At 37.1% G+C, this 22139-nt stretch overlaps 1 protein-coding gene across 6 annotated transcripts in view; it reads right to left on the reverse strand.

Annotated features, from left to right (window-relative positions):
* Nucleotides 1-22139, reverse strand: part of LOC136835706 (myophilin-like) — a 130274-nt gene that overhangs the window by 86178 nt on the left and 21957 nt on the right. For 3 of the 6 annotated variants that reach the window (XM_067099588.1, XM_067099565.1, XM_067099579.1), the window contains exon 2: nucleotides 438-482. The exons of the other annotated variants lie outside the window; for them this stretch is intronic. In XM_067099588.1, the coding sequence (XP_066955689.1) occupies nucleotides 438-482 (45 nt within the window). The remainder of the gene's footprint in view (nucleotides 1-437; nucleotides 483-22139) is intronic. 6 annotated transcript variants of the gene reach the window in all.

The raw sequence follows: 22139 nt of genomic DNA on the forward strand, positions 1-22139 counted from the left end.
ATGAACCTATCAATGAAAATTAAATTCTTTTAAATAAATCAAGTATTACAGCTGAAAAGAAAGTGCAGCATCTATTTAAAAAATATCAGTAGGAAAAGCTGTAGCTGAAAATTTTTGAGAGCTTTCCGGATTTCACTTCAAATAGCTCAATAAAAGTTTCCAAAAAGGTCAGCTATTGCATCTGCATGGGCATTTCTAAATTCTCAGTCGTATTGAAGTACCCGTCCGTTTACTGACTGTTCTGTGAGATTAAAACCCTTACCGTCATTTAGACCACATCTACGGGTACCCACTCCATATTTTAGTGTGCTAGCAAACGAAAACGCCATCTCCCACTACCCAGCTACATAGCAAAAAAAAAAAAAAAAAAAAAAAAGGACAACCAGTAGCAACTAGCTAGGAAGAAGAGCCTAACCGCCACCTAGCCCAGTACTTACAACTAACATGGCGAATAATTCATCTCTAGTTAGTTTTCTGAGAACCTGCAAAAAGAAACGGCGTGGGTAAGAGAGGAAAACAAGAGAAAAAGGAAGGGGAACACAGAAGACAGATGCCTTACCTGAATCAACACCACTTCCTGCGTATCATTAAGAGTATATCACTTGAAAGAGATAAAAGGAAATTAGAGTCACTCGGAGGGAACATGGCTACAAGACGCCTTTGAGGCTCTGGAGGAAATGATTAGGCTGGGTTAATGACCTACAGGATGTGATATTAACACAGCAAGCGAGATTACGGCTACGAGATACACCCTCCTTTACAGATCGGTACCTTGGCCCACCCTGTTACAGGTGGATGCAGGTGGATTCAGTTACAGGGATCTAAGCAATTCCCACCTGGGGACGTTACTGTACAAAACTTCCCCCAAAATAAATAACTTATGATTTGATTTTTATCAAATGAAAGATTACGTTAGAACTACTGTGCACATACCTTATCTTCATATTTTTATATACATAAACAAATATTTACATAAATATTTACACATACATTTTATAATATATACAACAATAAGCGAGGAACATACACATCCACACCCATAAAGGCTGCTTCCATGACCATCTTAAGAAAACTTTGTAAAATTACGTAACTGACTTAAAGCCAGGTATAATATGTAACATTTTAACTTAGATGTTTAAATACCAAAAACCAGAACCATAGCAAAAATGTTAAATTGACCTTAAAGCATCTCGTCCAAAATATATCTAAAGTAAGCCAGTTTGGAAATAAAACAAAAACCAAACACAGCATATCGTCTCTCTCTCTCTCTCTCTCTCTCTCTCTCTCTCTCTCTCTCTCAACCTTAGACCGAACGCCAAGAACCGAACTTATTACAGCCATCAGTTATGGATGTTTGCGTCCATCCCATTCAAGTAACCAATTAAATCACATTATTCACCAGATAATTCAATATTAAATCAATCGTATTATTACAACTTCTTAAGGCTGAACTTATCTCTACCTGGAAACTGATTTCGAAACCAAGAACTATAAGTTTCTCTTATTTTTTTTTTTTTTAACTGGAAGTAAAAATTATCATAAATCAAAAAATAAACCTGGCCGATAGAACACAACCCTGAGGAACACCGACCAAACTGGCAATGGATTTAGTTGTTATACAACTAAAAGCATAAAAATGTCAAGTAAAAATAACTGAAATGACTGCAGAGAAGATGGAAGGTATAAACAGGAAGTCCACCGATGAGATTCTCAAGCCAAACATTCCTCAGTATCTCATAGAAAGGACAACACGGAAGAAGAAGTAGGCGGGTAAAGTTTACCTCAGGAAGCCATAGCGGTGATCAGAAAAAGAGGGTTAGATTCACCGAGATAGACGAGAAAATATTAGATTCACGGTGATAAGAACAATACTGGAGTTGAATTTCAAATGTAAAGGCACTATAAATGAAAGCCGTACGGTGGAAAAGGCAGAACCAGCCTGTGCTTCCAAGAAGAAAGGAGATCCCACATATATCAGAGGCCGGCCGTCTTTTGTTTCTACGATTAGACTTGATTCTAAGAAAGGCACCTCAGGATGACGTCAGCGTCTGCGATGGCCTAAAGCGCTTGCATAGATATACACCAGTTAAAATACACAAAAGCACATTAGTACAGGAAAATATCTGATAATCTCCTGCTTACTGGAGAAATGACACTCCATTAGGTCTATTATATTTTACTGAATTATTGCAGTAATATTAGCCCTACTATATTTTACTGAATTGTTGCAGTAATATTAGGTCTAATACATTTTACTGGATTACTGCCGTAAAATTAGGTCTAATACATTGTACTGAATTATTGCAGTTATAGTGGGTCTAATGTATTTTACTGAATTACTGCAGTAAAATTGGATCTAATATATTTTGCTGAATTATAGCAGTAAAATTAGGTCTATTATATTTTACTGAATTACTGCAGTAAAATTGGGTCTAATATACTTTATTGAATTATCGCAGTAAAATTAGGTTTACTGTACTTTACTGTATTATTGCAGTAAAATTAGGTCTATATTTTACTGAATTACTGCGATAAAATCAGGTCTATATTTTACTGAATTACTGCAGTAAAATTGGGTCTAATATATTTTACTGAATTATTGCAGTTAACTTGGGACTAATACAGTTTACCGAATTATTGAAGTAAAATTAGGTTTACTGTATTTTACTGAATTATTGCAGTAAAATTAGGTCTAATATATTTTACTGAATTATTGCAGTAAAATTTGGTCTAATATATTTTACTGAATTATTTCAGTAAAATTAGGTCAAGTACATTGAACTGAATTACTGCAATAAAATCTGGTCTATCATATTAGATCTATTGTTTCACTGAATAATTGCACTTGTCTGATATTCACGTGAAATTTGAAGTTCAATATTCTTATACGATGACACCATTCACAAGCTTTCCTCAAACTGCTAAAAAATTAATACAGCCGAAAAGCAATATCAAAGAGAGAGAGAGAGAGAGAGAGAGAGAGAGAGAGAGAGAGAGAGAGAGAGAGAGAGATTCTATAAAAAAAAATCGCCTAATAACGTTTTCCCGTCACATGAATCTGAAATCGTGGATTTCCCGCCAACGCAACGATGAGCGAGGTGAAATCAGCTAGTTTTATCACACATGTACACAGGATACGCCCAATCGCTGGAGAAAACTCAATGATCGAGTTTCTATTCACCCTTTAACGAAAGAGAATTCGTTATTGCAACCGACAATCCTCTTAAAAACAAGCTAATAAAATGAGCTACTTATTTCACCAATTACAACAGCTACTGAACTACTTTTTACCAATTATAATACACTTAACCGTCACTACAGGAACCGTTTCTAAATAAGAACTGAACATCAAAAAAGGGCAAAAATATTACAAATTTTTGCTACAGCACTGTCCCGTCTTATAAAAATCATTGAAACAGGATAAAGCAATCCAAAGTTACGAGGAAAACCGAAAGTTAGGGGGAAAACCAAACACATTAAGGGTCTATTCATACTGTACATAAACACACCTGCACGTAACCGTACCGTGGCGGACCGGCAAGATATTCTTCAATGGGATTTACTTTGTAGCATTCACACTATACCGCACCAGCACGGACCGTCACCTTCAAATGCCGGTGGGGTTTCTCGGCGACAAGATTTTGTAAGTATGGTCAGGTTCCGTTCAGGTACCGATGCCGTCACTGTTAGATAGTGTAAACGTTGGATCTGCACGGATACTTACCGTGTTTTTCACAGCTTCAAATTTAACACGGACGTCTTTACGTGAGAATTACGTGAGAGAGAAAAAAAACAAGCTTTTGTAACCTTTTGTATACTTTACATATAAATGACCTATACACAAAACACACACGCGCGCTCATGTATACCGTACAGTATATGTGGATATAGACACAAGCATATGTGTACATATATATATATATATATATATATATATATATATATATATATATATATATATATATATATATATATATATATATATAAAGGTAAACACAAAGATCAAGAATACCAGATGGGTAATTGTCAGAAGGGTAAAGAAACAGACGATCCACGATAATCCGGGATCACGCGGTCACTAACTAAAACAATAGATTTAACATAAGAGATACGGAAACTTAGCCATTACAAAATCCAATGTATAAAATTGAGTATTAATTTTGTTGCTTATATTTATCAACTTTTTTAATTATGAAGGCATCGACTTTAAACAAACCAAGATTTAAATTTCGAACACTTCTATTATTTGACTTGATAAAAGAAGATGTACTAAATTGGTTTCTCCACATTGTAAAATACTGATGAAATTTTTGTTCGTCAAGTGTACAGACCCAATACACTTTCAACAGAGCCAAAAATGCAATTTATTCGACCAGCAAACTTCTTATAAAATTCCAAGTAACCAAACAGGAAAAGTACAAATGACAAACTCTAAAATACGACTATATTTATTTATAAGCACATGACAATTACCAAGCGACAGAAGTGGCTAAAACAGTCAGCCATATCCGGAGAGAGAGAGATCACGAGTTTGCTACTATATGCGCAAGCGCCCACACCCGCGCTGGTACACAGACAGACATACAGGCACACACAAAAAGATTAGGCTATCATAGTTTAGTCTAATGCATTATTTCCCAAAAGAGGTCAGCAACTTTGTTCCACTCCTTTTAAACAAATAAAGAGGACCTCTTGGAGGAGGCAAAAGCTAAATATGTAACAAAAAACTCTCGTTCATCGAAAAGTGATTCGTCGGGAATGGCTTAGCTCTAATTTGTTAGAGATGGGCGTGATAAAGTGGAAAGCGAATTAGACACGTTTCAATGCAAGAACTTATCTCAGCATTAGTTTAAAAAAAAACATTAAACCATGAGAGGGGGTTTTATTAACAATGATTAAACTTCGTCAGTATACAAAAAAAACCATCCCCGACTAGATTTTCTCTGCCAAAATCAGACAGTTTCATATACAAAAATTACACCAAGCTACGCGCATGCAATACCAATAGGCTAGTTGGATGGCGGCCAGAGGAAACACGGCCTCAGTGCATAATAAGCGATTTCTAAATAAGGCCCTATTACAATCGAATTCTATCCACGAAGCCTCTAACCCTCTCACTTCACAAAGTCTTCTCGATACTTTTACTTCATCTACCCAAATAAAAGTCCTATATAAATACTGTTAACGAACAGAGGGAAAACTAATATACAATAGCGAGGTAAGTTCTTGCCTCAAGTACAGTACATTACGAGACTCGATTCGGCAGTGGCCAGGCGGATCGCTTTTTCAGCACGCTATTGGTTTCTTATTTCCCCTTAAGCGGTTCATATTAAATGTCGTCGCATCTCCCAACGACAAGTTTTTTTTATACTTTTAGTACTTTTATGTTCTCCGCGGTCATTATAGGATTCTGTACAGCTTACATGCAACAGCTGAGCACCACTGGCTGTGATGGTGTCACTATTAGTACTACTGGACTGGAACCACGGGTAATTGTCATAAAAGGATTCACAACTAAGTGCCCTACGAATGATTTTGAAATACGTAGCTAAGCTTAATCAAGTTTATTTAGAAGTCTTCTACGAAACGTATATACACTGCATTAAGGTAATTAAATGTAATTATATTGTAAAATTCTATTACATTTAAATGTTATTCAATTCAAATATGTAGTTAGACTAATCAGGTATTCTTTGCCGTCTTTTAAGAACTGTATAAAATATAATTAAATTGCCTTAATATAATGAAACTTAAATTGTAAAATATACTATAACTGACTGAAAATGTGATAAATGACGCAAAGAAACAAATAACGAATCTCAAGGAACCTGCAACCGTGGCACCACATCCCTTATAACAGCGAACAGATGACATCACTCAAGCGTGATGTATGAAGCAATGGTCGTGAATAGTACTGACAGGAATGACTGTGCTAGTTTATCCTTGGTGGCACTCGGAGAGAATGAAAATCTCATTTAAAGCCTTCCCCCCCCTCGCTATCACGTGACAGCTTAATCCCTCGGCGTCGTACCATACAAGAAATTCTTACTCGAAGGAGGAGTTTTTGCTAAAGTTACGCCGTGACTTGATCGTGCTTCAAATGTGACGTTAGAAGTGCATTGCAAGGGGATCGAGTTTGCATTTAATTAGCGTTTGCCGTTAAAATGTTAACTAAGCTGGAATGTATCATATATGTAATATTCATAATGTCACTTTTTCGTTCATAAGATATTTTTATGCTCTAATATATCCCTAATTATATATATATATATATATATATATATATATATATATATATATATATATATATATATATATATATATATATATATATATATATATATATATATATATATATATATATATACACACACACATATACATATACACATGCACGCGGGCGAGCGAGCGAGAGAGAGAGAGGGAGACAGATGACGGTGCAATCCCCCTGTATTCCAACTAATATTGGAACATACAGTAGAGTGATGAAGAATATTGTTGTCAAAAAAGTACTGAAACAAGAAAAATCAATTCTTGAGATGATTACACGCTTTCGGTTTATTTTAATGCACTTACATTGTACCGAAGGCCAATATTAATAAAAGTTGTTTCTTATACCACGAAACAGATATAATAAAAAATCAATTAAAATGGGGGACTCAAAACATCAAATCGGAGCACACTACTTGTTAAGAATGAGGTTCCTCCGTGACTGCTGGTCTAGAAAGCAATACAGTACAGGATGTACAGTAAACGATACGGATCAACTGTTATAATTTTTATAATCATTACCATTTTGCAAGACTCGCAATAAGGCATGGCAAAAAGAGGATCATATGCAGTTTTAAAGGAGAGAAAGCGAGTTACAAGACCAAATAACAATGAAATTCAAACGGAAACCAACATGAAAAAACGGTGCCGAAACACAGGAGGATTATAAAAAGAAAACGGAAGCGAGAATCTACAACAAAGAAAATGCAGTTCTTTTCGAGCAGTAGGGAGTTCGTCCTCTACACACTCCAACTTTTTAACCACAGAGGAGGCACTCATTCGAGTTCCTGGTAGAGGAAACAGCCACCGCCAGGGACATTTTTCATCGTTCCATTCACGCTGACTCTTGTTTCATGAAAAAGGGCTACTATTTACTTGGAAGAAGAAGAAGAAGGGCGACTTCCTTCGAGAATAAACAGGCGTTGTATTCATTAACATTTTTAGTAGTTTATGTGGTTACGCAAAGGCAGATAAGAATTACCAAACAGTACGTAAGTACTTCCTTTCAACAACAACGACGGCAAACAAATACATGAATACAATACAAATAAATTTCCTACATTTCACACATACGTAAATTTTCTGACTGACACCACACAACACTTCTAACAAATTACCTTTCAATCAGTAACGACAAAATTGCACTTAAACCAAACAAAATAATTCTCAAATGAAAAAAACCGGTTTGCTTGGAATGTCATTAGGTGTGGTAGAAAAAAATACAAAAAAAACGAAAAGAAAAAAAGCTATACATGGCCTTGACGTTGATTGATATTCTGGGCACGACACGCCTTCGATACTTCCCTTTAAGGAGGTCGGTTTCTATGTAGATTAGCATGATAGCAATGGCTTCAATGCACCCGAGCAACACAAACGCAACAATGAAGTGTACATACAGACAAACAAACAGTCACACATACAGTACATAAATACACACGCACACTATATATATACATATGCAATATATAAAATATTAGTATCATTATGTATAAAATACGTATTAAAATAATAATATATATATATATATATATATATATATATATATATATATATATGTATGTGTGTGTGTGTGTGTGTGTGTGTGTGTGTGTATATCAGAAGCATATAGCATCAAGAACTCCCATGTACGAAAAAGTGCAAAAAAAATGGCATTGCTCAATTTATAACTTATTGCATTATAATGATCACTTTAATAGCATCACTAAATAAAACGCAAACGCAATCCCCTTACAACGCACTTCTAACGAACACTTAGCAAAGTTTGTGAATGAAAAGGCCTTTTAAGCTGAGGGACACTAGAGAGAGAGAGAGAGAGAGAGCCAGCCCTCCTACATCATCATTACACGATTAAAAGATGAAAGAAAAATCGCTTAACCAGACATGAAAAGTCAATTTCACGAATGGGCGAATTTCCATGGGAACAAAGAGAGAGAGAGAGAGAGAGAGAGAGAGAGAGAGAGAGAGAGAGAGCACAACCATCATTCACTCGCGTTCTAGACCCGTTCCGTATGAAAAGATGCATTTTCATGCATTCCTGGTCACGGTGACGTAACGGCAGAGGCTTCTGAATAGCGATATCCCTTTCCACAAGGTCCCATGGCAATCTGTACAGGCTGAGTACGGCAAAGTAGTTGACTTTCATTATGCAAAGAAAACTGAGAAATATATAATGTCGGGCAAATTATCATAGACAATGGACAGATCGCACTGAATTGAATACAGAATTTAGCCAAAGGCCAAGCACTGGGACCAGTGAGGACAATCAGCGCTGAAACAAGAACTGACAGGTTTGAAAGATGTAACAGGAGGAAAACCTCAAAGCAGTTGCACTACGAATCAATTGTTAGGAGAGGGTGGAAAGTAAGATGGAAGAACGAGAATATGAAAGGAGGTACAGTAAAAGGAACGAAAGGGGTTGTAGCTAGGGGACGAAGGCACGCTGCAAAGAACCTTCAGTAATGCCTACAGTGCACCGCATGAGGTGCACTGGCGGCACTATTCCCCTACAGTGAAATTGACAGATATTATCCCTTCTTAGGCTAAATTTGAATCAACTTGTGAAGGTAAAACGTAAGGGTACTGGCTCAATACGTTTTCATCATAGGTCTGTTAAATTAAAAGGGTAACATAAACAAGTTTGAACACAAATGAGCGCCAGCTAAACTTTCTCAAATTTGGAAACATTAGTCTTTAAAAAAAAAAACACTACTGTTATAAGTAGTGATTTTCAACAGACTGCAGTCTCATGGTGTAATTGCATCATTCCTCGAAAAATCAAATAATTTTTAAAAGCTCTATAATCACATGAAATTCGCCAAATGAGATATATAGACTTGAAAACGTCTAACCAATCATTTCACTTATTACAAATAACTAACGGTGCACACTAATACTAGTCACGGAAAACAGAAACAAACCACATATAAATTCAAGAGCATAACCTCTTTATAACGGAAATAAGCAAATTGAAAAGAAATTCTGGCAAAAAATACCGGAGTAATCATCATCATCATCATCATCATCAACATGCAACTCCCTTTTCCATTTTGCAACAACAGGATATGGACAATCTCAACTACTGGACCAATGCAATGCGTGACGTTTAAGCCAAATCCATAATAAACTGGACCCAGGGCCAGGATCAGAAATTAGGTCGGGACAATGACTCGAGGGCTACAAATAGGACCAGAGGTGGGGGGGGGGTTGAGGATTTTAGGAATAAGGTGGCGCTTTAATTTTAATTAAATCTTTCAATAAAAACATCTAGATCCCGCTTAGTCTTTTATTTTCTTAATGATGAAAAGAAAAAGGAAGTTGCGTCATTAATATGACCTCACGGAATTGCCACGTGATTTGACGGCGAAAGAAATGTAAAAATAAATCATCGGATGATATTTAAGACTTGTCACATGTTTTGCCTCTTTCTAAGCACGAAAGAAAATTTTTGTTTTTTCTTACTTTATCAATACTCCAACTTCTATTTTTTCAAGTGTGTTATCAAAGCAAGAGAAGCACAAGGCTTCTATTTTTCCAGTTTTTTATTTATTTTTTTTTTCTTGGTCCGCGCTTCGTAGTAACAGGGAGAGGAGCGCCAAGGGCGTAGTCCTCCATCGGCGCCGAAATTATAATAGTCTCAATTCGGTTTCTATAAATATCTGTCGTAAAGAAAAATATTTCTATGAGGAATGCCAAGGTTAAAACTACAATTCTCTCTCTCTCTCTCTCTCTCTCTCTCTCTCTCTCTCTCTCTCTCTCTCTCTCTCTCTCTCTCTCTCTCTCTCTTCAAGACAAGCGCACTTGAACATGAAGGCAGGCTTTGTCACAATAAGAGCGAGGAAGTCGTCTACAACCACAAATTACTTTTCATTAACCATAATCCTTCTGAGCAGCCATAAAAAAAAAAAAAAAGAGCGTCGAAGTTCCTTCGGCGCAATCGAGTTTTCTGTACAACGTATAAAGCTGTATGAAACTCTCAGACACTCCCCATGAAACTCTTAGCCGCGCTTCATGAAACTTTCAGCCACGAACCGGTGGTGGCATGTGTTACTGGCACCTACAGCGGTGCCACACGCACGATTATGGCTAATTTTAACCTTATATATAATAAAAACTACTGAGGCTAGAGGACTGCAATTTGGTATGTTCGATGATTGAAGGGTGGATGATCAACATACCAATTTGCAGCCCTCTAACTAGCTTCAGTAGTTTTTAAGATTTGAGGACGGACAGAAAAAGTGCGGACGGACTGATAAATAGCCATCTCAATAGTTTTCTTTCACAGAAAACTAAAACATGAAAAATTACTTCAACTCACAATACTGAATTCTTTCGCATGAAAAGGCAAAAAAAAAAAAAAAAAAAAAAAAAAAATTACACCAATCTTTTGTAAGGAATAAAAAATAAGTCTGCCAATCACCCAATTATCATTGTTTTGGCTTAGCATCATTGCACGTTCCAGTAAATGTTGGAATGTCATAGGCTGCAAGTCATACTGGGTGATGATATCAGATATAATTTTTTGATTTGCTGCGGTTCAAAAATTTGGGCAGGGACTGGATATGTGTGGTAATCACATTTTTTTTTAAATCTATTATAATTCATTACAAGTAATAGTGATGAATGAACAGCGAGATATAATGCTGATTATAGTTATGGGTGTCAGAATAAATCCCACAAATTTTATATTTTCCAATCCCTTAAATCTTGTGTTAAGAAAACCTGCTTTGTCTTGAGGGTTCAGAAAACATACTTGATGCAGAGTCATTAAATGCACTTTTTTTTTTTTTAAACACGATCACACCTATTAAATCGGACGAAAAATCTAAAAACATGTAGAACACTAATTCAATAGAATAAAACTACACGTTCGGTCGACCATACTCAATTGTAATACAATGAAGACAGATGCTTCTAACCAAATGCTGTAATACAATGAAGACAGATGCTTCTAACCAGATGCTGTAATACAATGAAGACAGATGCTTCTAACCAGATGCTGTAATACAATGAAGACAGATGCTTCTAACCACATGTTGTAATACAATGAAGACAGATGCTTCTAACCAAATGCTGTAATACAATGAAGACAGATGCTTCTAACCAGATGCTGTAATACAATGAAGACAGATGCTTCTAACCAGATGCTGTAATACAATGAAGACAGATGCTTCTAACCACATGTTGTAATACAATGAAGACAGATGCTTCTAACCAAATGTTGTAATACAATGAAGACAGATGCTTCTAACCAAATGTTGTAATACAATGAAGACAGATGCTTCTAACCAAATGTTGTAATACAATGAAGACAGATCTTTCAAACCAAATGTTGTAATACAATGAAGACAGATGCTTCTAACCTGACACATTTGGCTTCCAAGGAAAAGGTGATTCCTCCAACATTACAAACATAAACAAGTGAAGAAATGCCAATATTACTGAACAAACAAAAATTTCGCGGTCAGCATGGCAATAATGAATAAGGTCTCGGACGCCACAATACAAACAAACAAGTACACGAGACTACTGCACAAAAAGAATTCTAATATGATTTCACTTCTCAAAATAAACAAAGGTGCGTCCATTTACACTTCTCTTCTTCATTTTGGATATTTTACGACACCTGACCACACGGTGTAAAAGCAAAGTGCACCTGCGGCTTGCGAGCGAGCATGAATTAAAGCGCGTGCGCAGACTGAATGAGGGTAGAATGAAATGACCAAGAACGAATGGATGAAGAATGCGGAGGAAACGAAGAATGAATAGGTGAAGAATGAAGTATGAAGGGTGAAAAAGAATGTGGAATAATTGAAATATGAATTATATAACAGTGGGAAGAATTCTGAGAGGGTGTATGATAAGACAAAAGCAAAATAATGGTGCGAGAGAAGTAACTAAAATTTTTTTTTTTTTTAAATCGAATATACAGTGCACTTACATGAAGACCAGCCATAATTTTTGCAGTCAAATGCAAATAACCTACAACGATCAAGTAAAGCAACAAACTTTTTCATACAAAATCATTTACAAAAATCTGGAAAAGCAATAAAAACGAACAACAGAAGAGAAAAACCAAGTCCGGCCATTTGGTGAACCTCAGTAGTACCAGTGACCTTGAAGATGACGACAAGGCTAACCCACAAAAGCGCTGGAGACAAAAATCCAAGGCAAAGACTCGAGACTTTCACCCTAAAGTAACCGAACCGAAAGCCCTTTGCCTTCAGATGCGCCGCCACTGCCAGTCCGTTTCTTTGGATTCATTTTATTTAAGTTCGGCTTATTCTCACGCAGACGTCTAATGCTTCTCGGTTCCTTGTTGAGGGTTCTTTATCATTTCCGTTTTCTTTATCATGTTTCGTTTTCTTTGTCATATTCCGTTTTTGCTGAACTCTACTCTTTTATCATTACTGTTTCATTTTAAGAGAAGGTTAAGCGTGTGAGATATTCTGTCCTAAAAAACTACGAAGCTACGGTAGTTGCTAAGCAGGAAACTACAATAAATCGACTTCCACTGCAAGCCAAAAACTAAGGTCACTAGAAGTATAATAAAAAAAAATAGATCATGCATCCTGGATGGCACTGACAGACTTCAAGAGAGATCCGTCAACAATTACATAATTACTAAGCCCAACCGCAAATGTATTACGTCTTCTCTCTCTCTCTCTCTCTCTCTCTCTCTCTCTCTCTCTCTCTCTCTCTCTCATTTCAGACCTCTACCGCCACTACAGAATAAGATGTCCTTAGATGAGAGAGAAAGACAGTGAGTGTGAACTCATTGAACAAACTTTCCCAGTTAAGCTTTCAGAAGGAATGATGATTTATGTACTGCAAATCTGAGAAGATATACAAAGTTAACGGCGTAAAATATAGTTCCTCGTGATTCAGAAAAATTAGTATTCGTATTTAAGATGTAAATAATATTACGGCTCATAGTTTCATCAAATAAACTCTTTCAAGATCTAAATATTGCGGCACAGAATTTTATCTTAAAAAGAAAAAACTCCCAAGATCTAAATATTACGGCACAGTTTTATCTAATGAACTCTTACTTTGTCTGAGCCAACGTCCCAGTAAAGCAGCCCAATATCTTCCCATGAGTTTACTTTAAAATATAACAACTACTTCCACACAAGTGATGGTAACAGATTGTGACTTTGCTTTCATTAATATCACCTAAACTTCTCATATACCTCTTTGCCAGGTTAAAATGACTTAGCACCTACGAATCATCTAGTCAGGAAATTTCACTATATACTATAAAATCTACCAATGTTGAAAAGAAAAACTTAAAAGACTCCTCAAGAAACGTGACTTAAAACATTCGTTACCAACTAATGGCTTTTAAAAGAGCATAAAAGAAATAAAGCAACGTCAAAAATAATAGGAAACGACGAATTAAAAGAGACAGCCTTCGTAATTACATTCCATTCAAAGCGTGAGTTATCACATAATGCCTACTATGCACCGACATCGGCCAAATGAACGCGCCATTTCGTTCAGCTGGGTCAAGGGCTCACTTGTGCGCATGCGCTTGTTTCTCGGGATGTCGATTCCATTAAATCTATATTATTAATGTGACGTCAGGTGTAATTGATTACTTCTATGCTGTAATGACCGGTAGGTCGAATAACGGCGGTACTTGGGTTTACATAAGCACTAATGTTAAATTTATACAAGATAATTAGTTAAAATTTTCAAACGCTCGATTTTTATAGTCTTAGCTTAATTCTAACAATTTATTCATGGTTAAATACAAATTCAACGGTAGAAATAACGCCACAATGTCATCCATACTTTTACCAATAAAATACAAAAACCGAAACCTAAGTAATAATTCTAAAGCTTAATAATAATGCTGATAATAAATCAGCAAAAATCAAGACGTCGGAAAAGTATACACTAGCAAGGTTGTAGAAACCCCCGAGAATACAATTAACAAAGGTTTGAATCAGTGGCTCTGACAGAAGTGACAGATAGTGAGGTTACTGCATTTAAACTGCGTAGTTCTTCAGGTACAATTTTTTTACGTTTAATCACCGAGATAGGAAAGAATGTAACAAAGGAAACTGTTTAATACATGAGCAGAGACGCAATAAATGTATTGTCGGGTCTTCTGTATCGTTAAGAAAATAGGTATTACCAGAAACTCTTCAAACAATTCCGACCAGGTTTCATCAATTTCATGTGTATATCTTCATTTGCAATAATTACCCAAGTACCTTCTCTTCAACTTATGTGATTGTTAATGATTACTAGTTATGTATTCGAAGTATTACCTCAGGTTAATCAGCTGACTCGCCTCTCCATGGGGGTAGTAGGACTAGTAGTAGTAGTAGTAGTAATAAAAGGGATTTGTCTTTGGGACGGCTTACCCCTCACGTCCTCTACATAAGATTCTCTCGAGAGCCTCAGTATCACCCAACGTGCCGTTCTGCGCGTTCGCTCCTCCCTTATTAGCCAAGACGGGATATGACCACAGAGTGGCCCCCTTCCCCCAGACACATTCTGAACATGCTAACATCAAGGAGAGGTGGGCAATTTATCTAGTATCTCTTTCCCCTTTACTTACGAAAAATGCTCTTTGTGCTTGAAAGCAGGTCCTGATAACAGCTCGGCTCAAAAGGTCAGGTCGAGTTTTTTCCAGGTTCTTTAAGGTCATGACACGCACTTTCCGATAATATGCAAATCTCCAAAAAATATTAATATTTCATTTTATGATATCTAAGGCTTTTAATCGAAGAATACTTTTTTCCCACATACAAGTGGACATAACAGTACGGTCTTACAATATACAAAATTTAAACAAAATTTGTCTTACAATATACAAAATTTAAACACATTTCGTTACAGAAATTGAAATGAAAGCTTATAAACAATTTGAAAGAATAAATAATGTAACAAAAATGAACCTATCTACAATGGTTAGAATGACAGACAATTACAGTATTAATATTATTATTTGAGGTAGTGGTACTATTAATAAAAACAAGTAACAAATGCGCTGAAGAGTTTTCTATACAACGTATAATGCTATATGAGCTGCGGTCCATGGAACTTTCAGCCACGGCCCGGTGGTGGCATGTCCTATAGCGTTGCTAGACGCACGATCATGGATAACTTTAACCTTAAATAAAATAAAAACTACTGAGGCTAGAGGACTGCAATTTGGTATGTTTGATGATTGGAGAGTAGATGATCAACATACAAATTTGCAGCCCTCTAGCCTCAGTAGTTTTTAAGATCTGAGGACGGACAGACAAAGCCATCTCAATAGTTTTCTTCTACATAAAACCAATAAGAACTTTGAGTCATAGTCGTTAATTAATTTCAAAAATCCAATAACATAAGCACAAGCAGCGCCTAGATCTCCGACTAGCTATACGTGTCCACGAAATTAACGATCAAAACCGCAAGGCAGCACAAAGAAGGGAAAACGACATCAAGCCGTTGCGATATTGACGACTACCACCTGATAAACTGACATCCTCATAAGTCTCATAGATGGCGGTGCCACCATATTGGAAAGAGACCATCAAAGATCAAATGGCAAGTTTCTTTTTTTCTCGAAAGACAAATCTGTTCCCATATCTCTCTCTCTCTCTCTCTCTCTCTCTCTCTCTCTCTCTCTCTCTCTCTCTACTGCTCGCGAAGAGCTGGCCTCACATAAAACAGCCTGTTTTGTACATGATTTTCTTTTCCCGCCAATTTCGTCGATTAAATAAGTGTGTCAAGGTCTTAAGGAACATATGAGGAAGTATACTGACTAGGTAACAGTAGGCTTTAATTATTTAACAGCATTTCTACCAATCGACCACAGAGATTTCCTTCAATGAACAAAAAAAGACTGGAGCACCTCAACATAAACAAAAATATAAACCAGCGGCAATACTTCAGCAAAGACCTTGGTTCTGAGTATGCAAATGAACACGAAACCAGGACCCCCTTCCTCCAACTATGGACGACATCTACCAGCCATCCCACGCACAAATTCTCATCCGAACACCCCTCCCCACAATCCCCCACCTCTCTTACCTAACACTACAAGTCCTTAGTCCTTCCCCTTCTCCCCAACCCCACCACTTCCCAATCACACTGACAAACACCCTCCTCGTCATCTTTCTCTCTCTGCCCCCCTAGACCACACCTACCCCATTACCCATGGTCAGCCATAGAATACTAATTGAATGCCATCACAAAGTACGTCAGGCCGACCGTTCTTCCAACTTCGGACAAGCGTCTCACAATAAACATGAAACAGAGTGATGGAGACGAGATTGTGTGTGTGCACACTTCCACTGATAAAACAGACATATCCTGGGCACAGCAGAGCTAGAATACGTATTGAGATAATGGCAACATGATGTGTACATCAACTCGCGTATTTAACATATACAAAGGGAAAAATTAACAAAAACAGTGATTAACAAAGACAAGAGAATTTATTGCCAAGCAACTAGCCTCAACCTTTTTATCCCTGTTGCTTAGAGCGAAAGTGCATAAAACCTTACCACTTCATCCTCCATAACTGTCAGCCAAGAGTATCATAACGCTTTACTAGGCCCAAGCCCAGATTTAATCTTAAAATCTAGCCCGAGAAAACAAAATATCCACCAGAGAATTCGACTGAGCAATACTCTCTCTCTCTCTCTCTCTCTCTCTCTCTCTCTCTGTGTTAACAGACAGACATTCATTTCCAAGAACGACCGCTATACGCAACCAAGACCATACAAGTACAATAGCCGAGACGTCCACCAGCATATATAAATAAGGTTACTGGGAGAACGGCAAACACGCTGGACAGAGTCGAACACAAACACATTTGCATTCTCCTTAAGTTGAGAGACGAGTCTGGCCTATGCAAGTTAAAAATATCGCCTCTTCGTATAGCTAAATGGCTGCAGTGCATCACTAAGTGTGTGTACCGTGGAACTAGGCAGAAATATTATCTTTGTTCGTCTGTTAGGACTAATTCAAAACCATTCGAAATACAACTTCCAAATAGAGGTCTACCGTTCACTTGTAACTCCATAAGCTGGGCTTTATGACAGAATAAATCGCAATGAATGAGTCAAAGCTTCAACAAGAAGAGGTTGTGACCACCGAGTCGTCTATGACTACAATATAGTGATAGTTTTGAAGTCAAGAGACTTTCGAAAACGCGTATAGCTAATATTCGCTTTCAAGGTAAAGACGGTGTTCGTTAAACGTCTAGTAAATTTCAGATTATCACTAAAGATGGTATATATATAGATAGATAATCATAAAAATATAAATATATATGCATATAATTACACATATGTATAAACATGAATATATATATATATACATATACATAAATAAATATATGTATGTATAGTGTATGCATGTATGTATGCATGTACAGTATGTGTGAACTTATGGATAGATGGACGTTTCCACATAAGCTTAACTGTACTAAAAGCTGGGTAAGTCTCTATTCAGTAACAGTCCACTATGCAGTCACGAGTAAAAGGAGAAAAGACAGATGAGGAAAAACACACTCCCAGATGCAAGAAGCAAAGAGGATAAAGACCATCGTGTTTACAAACTAGCACAATTACAGTAATGCAGAACACTGATAAAACAACGCGCAACACTTTCACCTGCTACCGTACTCTCTCAATCAAAAGCTGCGAAGCCAATTGCCTGATCATTTTAGATAAATGCAAGGAGTCATTGTCTAAATTTTAGACAAGATTTATTTTAGACTAGTATTTTTTAGTATTAAATGTGTTAATTTATGACTTAACATTAATATTTATGCGTCCATTGCTTAACTCGTTTTCCTGGTAAATGTGTTCATTTATGACTTTACATCAATATTTATGTGTCCATTGCTCAACTCTCTTTCTTGGTATGTGTTCATTTATGACTTAATGACATCAATATTTATGCGTCCATTGCTTAACTCCTAAGTTTTAATGCTATGTTCTTAAGAAATATTCACAGCTAACCCTTAAATTAGTAAACAATATAACACCTCAACATTATAGTACCAGCGGTGAGGAGAAAACTGTTATATCTTTAACATTTAGGACCAAAAGAACACAGAGGAGCTTATGGATCTACCGATCTTATCACAGCACACCAACTCTGATATAGGTACTTAGTGGTTTCAAGAACGCCCAGTCCCCGGAGGAGGGAAGTGCCGTCAGTGCACCTCATGCGGTGTCCTGTAGGTATTACTTAAGGTTCTTTGCAGCTTGCATTCGGCCCCTAGCTTCAACCTCTTTCATTCCTTTTACTATACCTCCGTTCATACTCTACTTCTTCCATCTTACTTCCCACCCTCTCCTGACAATCGATTCACAGTGCAATTGTAAAGTTTTCCTCCTGTTACACCTTTCAAACCTTCGTATAGTCACTTTCTCTTTCAGCGCTGAATGACGTCATACGTCCCAGCGCTTGGCCTTTGGCCTAAACTCTATATTCTAAGAGAGTCCAGTGTATTAATAGTGTATTTAACTATTTAGAAGTAATGAATAAAGGTCACTAAAGAAATGTTGTAAGCTTACTACCAAGACGCAATAGATTCATCTTCATGCCCTTCATTAACATCAGCGCTCTCTCTCTCTCTCTCTCTCTCTCTCTCTCTCTCTCTCTCTCTCTCTCTCTCTCTCTACGTATTTGAAAATAACACAGCGGTGATGACAAAATTAGTCATCGGTACATGATTTTTGGCTCTTTCATTTTTCTTCAGGATATCAACTATCAATAAACAACCTCATCTAAAGAATAAATCAGATCCTGATTTGATAAAATTAAAAATTTCTTCCGGCGCGAAATTGTCTTAAATTCTCCAAAGAACAAATCGTCTGCAAAACTGCGGTGGTATCTAGCCTTGCAGTATGAAACCTAATGTCTTGTCTTAAATCTGAACTTATGCCTCAAAAGGTCTTGAAAATTTTTATTTTCTCCGTAATAACTTAGGGACAAAATAATAATAATAATAATAATAATAATAATAATAATAATAATAATAATAATAATAATAATAATAATAATAATAATAATAATCTGGACAAGAATAAAAGTTGATAAGGTGTTGCTTCAGCAAAAACATATCTATGCAGAGAGAGAGAGAGAGAGAATCTTATCAACCTTAAATCTTACATGGGAAGCAAAGCGTCTATACTTGACAAAAGGAACAAAAATGAACCATCATCTTTCACATTATCCCAACTACAGGCTCATATTCGTATCAGCAAAAAACCAAGGAAAAAATTATTGACGCTCTATGGAAAAAACAGCCCCGTGTTCGTTAAAATTCAATATTCATAAAGACTTTTGAGGACTAAGGCTTTATCTGCCCTCATGAAACACTAAAAAGAACTTGAGCTTGACTTCTCTTGCGACAATCTGATATTAAACCAGTTCTCTTGTTCTTATCTCTATTCATCGATTAAGCATACAAAATCTGGTTTGTCCAACAATCAGTCCTTTGCCAAATAAGATCAATTCTTCTTTTTCCTCATTCTTAATGCAACTGCAACGCCTACTGTCCCAAAAAGCTTGTACACAGCGCCGAATGAGGTTGTCTGTGCATTTGGGGTGGGCGTCTGAAACCGCCTGATGATCATGTTATCATTTAAGTATGATCGTGTGACTAAGCCTTCAGCGATTGACAAAACAGCTGGCAAATACTTATCAGAGAGTAGACCCAACTTTCACACGAAAGGCTGAAGGCCCTAGCTCTACAAAACCAGCCCATGAACCCGGTAAGATAAGACGAAAACCGAAAGGTTAATTCAAGCGCGTCTATCCAAGAAAATCTAGAGGTACGAGAAGACAGCCTCGGTTCACTCTCACAGCCATTCTTTACCAGTTACCTTTCCAGGAAGAGGTTACCGGTGTAAATTCGATTACGAAGATCATTCCATTTTACCTGTGGAAGACAAGAGAAAGGGAACATCAGTCTGATGTGCCATGATGACTAGAAAGATGTAAAACGTAACAAAAAATAGGGATATTTAATATTCCCTGTCAAGTGAATTAATTGCCCAGCGTACTGTAGCTAACATTATTACATAAAGGGTATGGGAATATATTTCCATTAGTAAAGAGTACGTATTGACATTACGGCTCCTTTGCTTATAGAAGAGTAAGGGCATAATGTGAACATTGTCTGTTTACTATACAGGTCTAATGCATCTTCGCGAAATTTATTTTATTCTCTATTTTACGTGCAGTGTCTGAAAAGTCTGACTGCATAAAACTGGACCAGAACCTAAGATTATTCTCAAAGTTAAATAATTTAAAAAATACGGCGCTTCAGTGTTAAACAACATAACAAACCAAATTCTTCCCGGGTGTTAACATTAGTATTCTCTAGACAGAAGCACCAAGCAGAGATTGAGCAAATGTCCACTGAACCTCGCCGGTTAGCCCTACGTCACAGAAGACAGACGAAGCGTAAAAATGGTGTCCTGATGAGCAACATCAATCTGAGTCACCGCTTGCCTCTTGAAAACATAAAATTACTCTAACAACCTTTGTCGCGAAACTCCCTCGTGTGCTTTGGGGCTGACGACGGCACGTAGGCGCCAAAGTTTTCTCCCTTTAGCACGCCATCTCTCTCTCTCTCTCTCTCTCTCTCTCTCTCTCTCTTTGTGTGACACCGCCTATCCCCATTTCCAACAGCCCTAGTCCCCTGACTCCTTCCACCCAAACCCAGGCTCTTCTTCAGAAGACCCAAGTCCAGACAGTCTTCTATTGTGACGTCACGCCTTTCGCAATGGACTGACTGTAGAATTGAGAGAGGAGAAGAGAGAACCCTATCCCTTGTATCCCTCCCTTCTCTGCTATCTTTCAATCTGTTTCCATCTACAATCATCCATTAGCTCTCTCTCTCTCTCTCTCTCTCTCTCTCTCTCTCTCTCTCTCTCATAATAAAACGTCCACCACATGGCAAAAAGCAACGAAGGTCCGGTGAATCTACAATCCTTCATTACCTTCTCTCTCTCTCTCTCTCTCTCTCTCTCTCTCTCATGATAAAATGTCCAGCGCATGGCAAAAAGCAAATAGGGTCCAGTAAACCTTGAAAGTCAAGCCTGGGAATACTGAAAGTAAAAAAGGTAGACAATTATCAAGTGACTCCCATCTACTGAAAGTTACAAAGAAGGAAAACTCGTGTATATTCAACAGAGTTGTATTCATTTAATTTACCTCGATCCCATTAAAAACGAATTAACATTCTAAAAGTGAAACAAACAAAAAGAGTATAGGTACACGATGAACTTCCAACGTGAGTAGCAAACTTAATCTGTCGCAGCTTTCCGAGAAGATTCATCGGCCGCAAGATGGCACTGCATAACACTGCAACACGCCACCTTACACATTCCACTTCTAGAGCTTCCCTACACGAATTACGTTCACACCAAAACCAAGATGAAGCAGAAATTGCTTTTTGTTTGATTTTAGCAGTATAGTAAGTGTCAGATTACTGGAGAAAACAACCCTAGTGTACTAAATGGGACGCACTTATTTACATTTGCAGAGGTTTCGTGACTTTCCTAAACATAAAACCGATAATTATCGTTATAATAAAATAACTGCTTTCATTAATGTTCCACTAGGGCTAGGCAATCCAACCCTTGATCATCATCAGACCATGATTGACAGCAGCAGTGTGGCATTCCCAAAATGTCCACCCTGCAGGCTCTCTGTATGACACAACACAAACCCACCACAACTCCACAAAGCCACGATCGGGTTACCAAGCCACCAAGTTGTCTTCCTTCTCGTCTCATTTTTAAAGAGATTCCGTACATAACCCTCAAAGGCAGACCGATATATAAAAGTCCCTTTTGTTAATGTCTTTGAGAGATTCAATATACGTTTCTGATGTGTTA

Source organism: Macrobrachium rosenbergii, chromosome 4 (assembly GCF_040412425.1).
Source record: "Macrobrachium rosenbergii isolate ZJJX-2024 chromosome 4, ASM4041242v1, whole genome shotgun sequence".
Lineage (NCBI taxonomy): Eukaryota > Metazoa > Arthropoda > Malacostraca > Decapoda > Palaemonidae > Macrobrachium > Macrobrachium rosenbergii.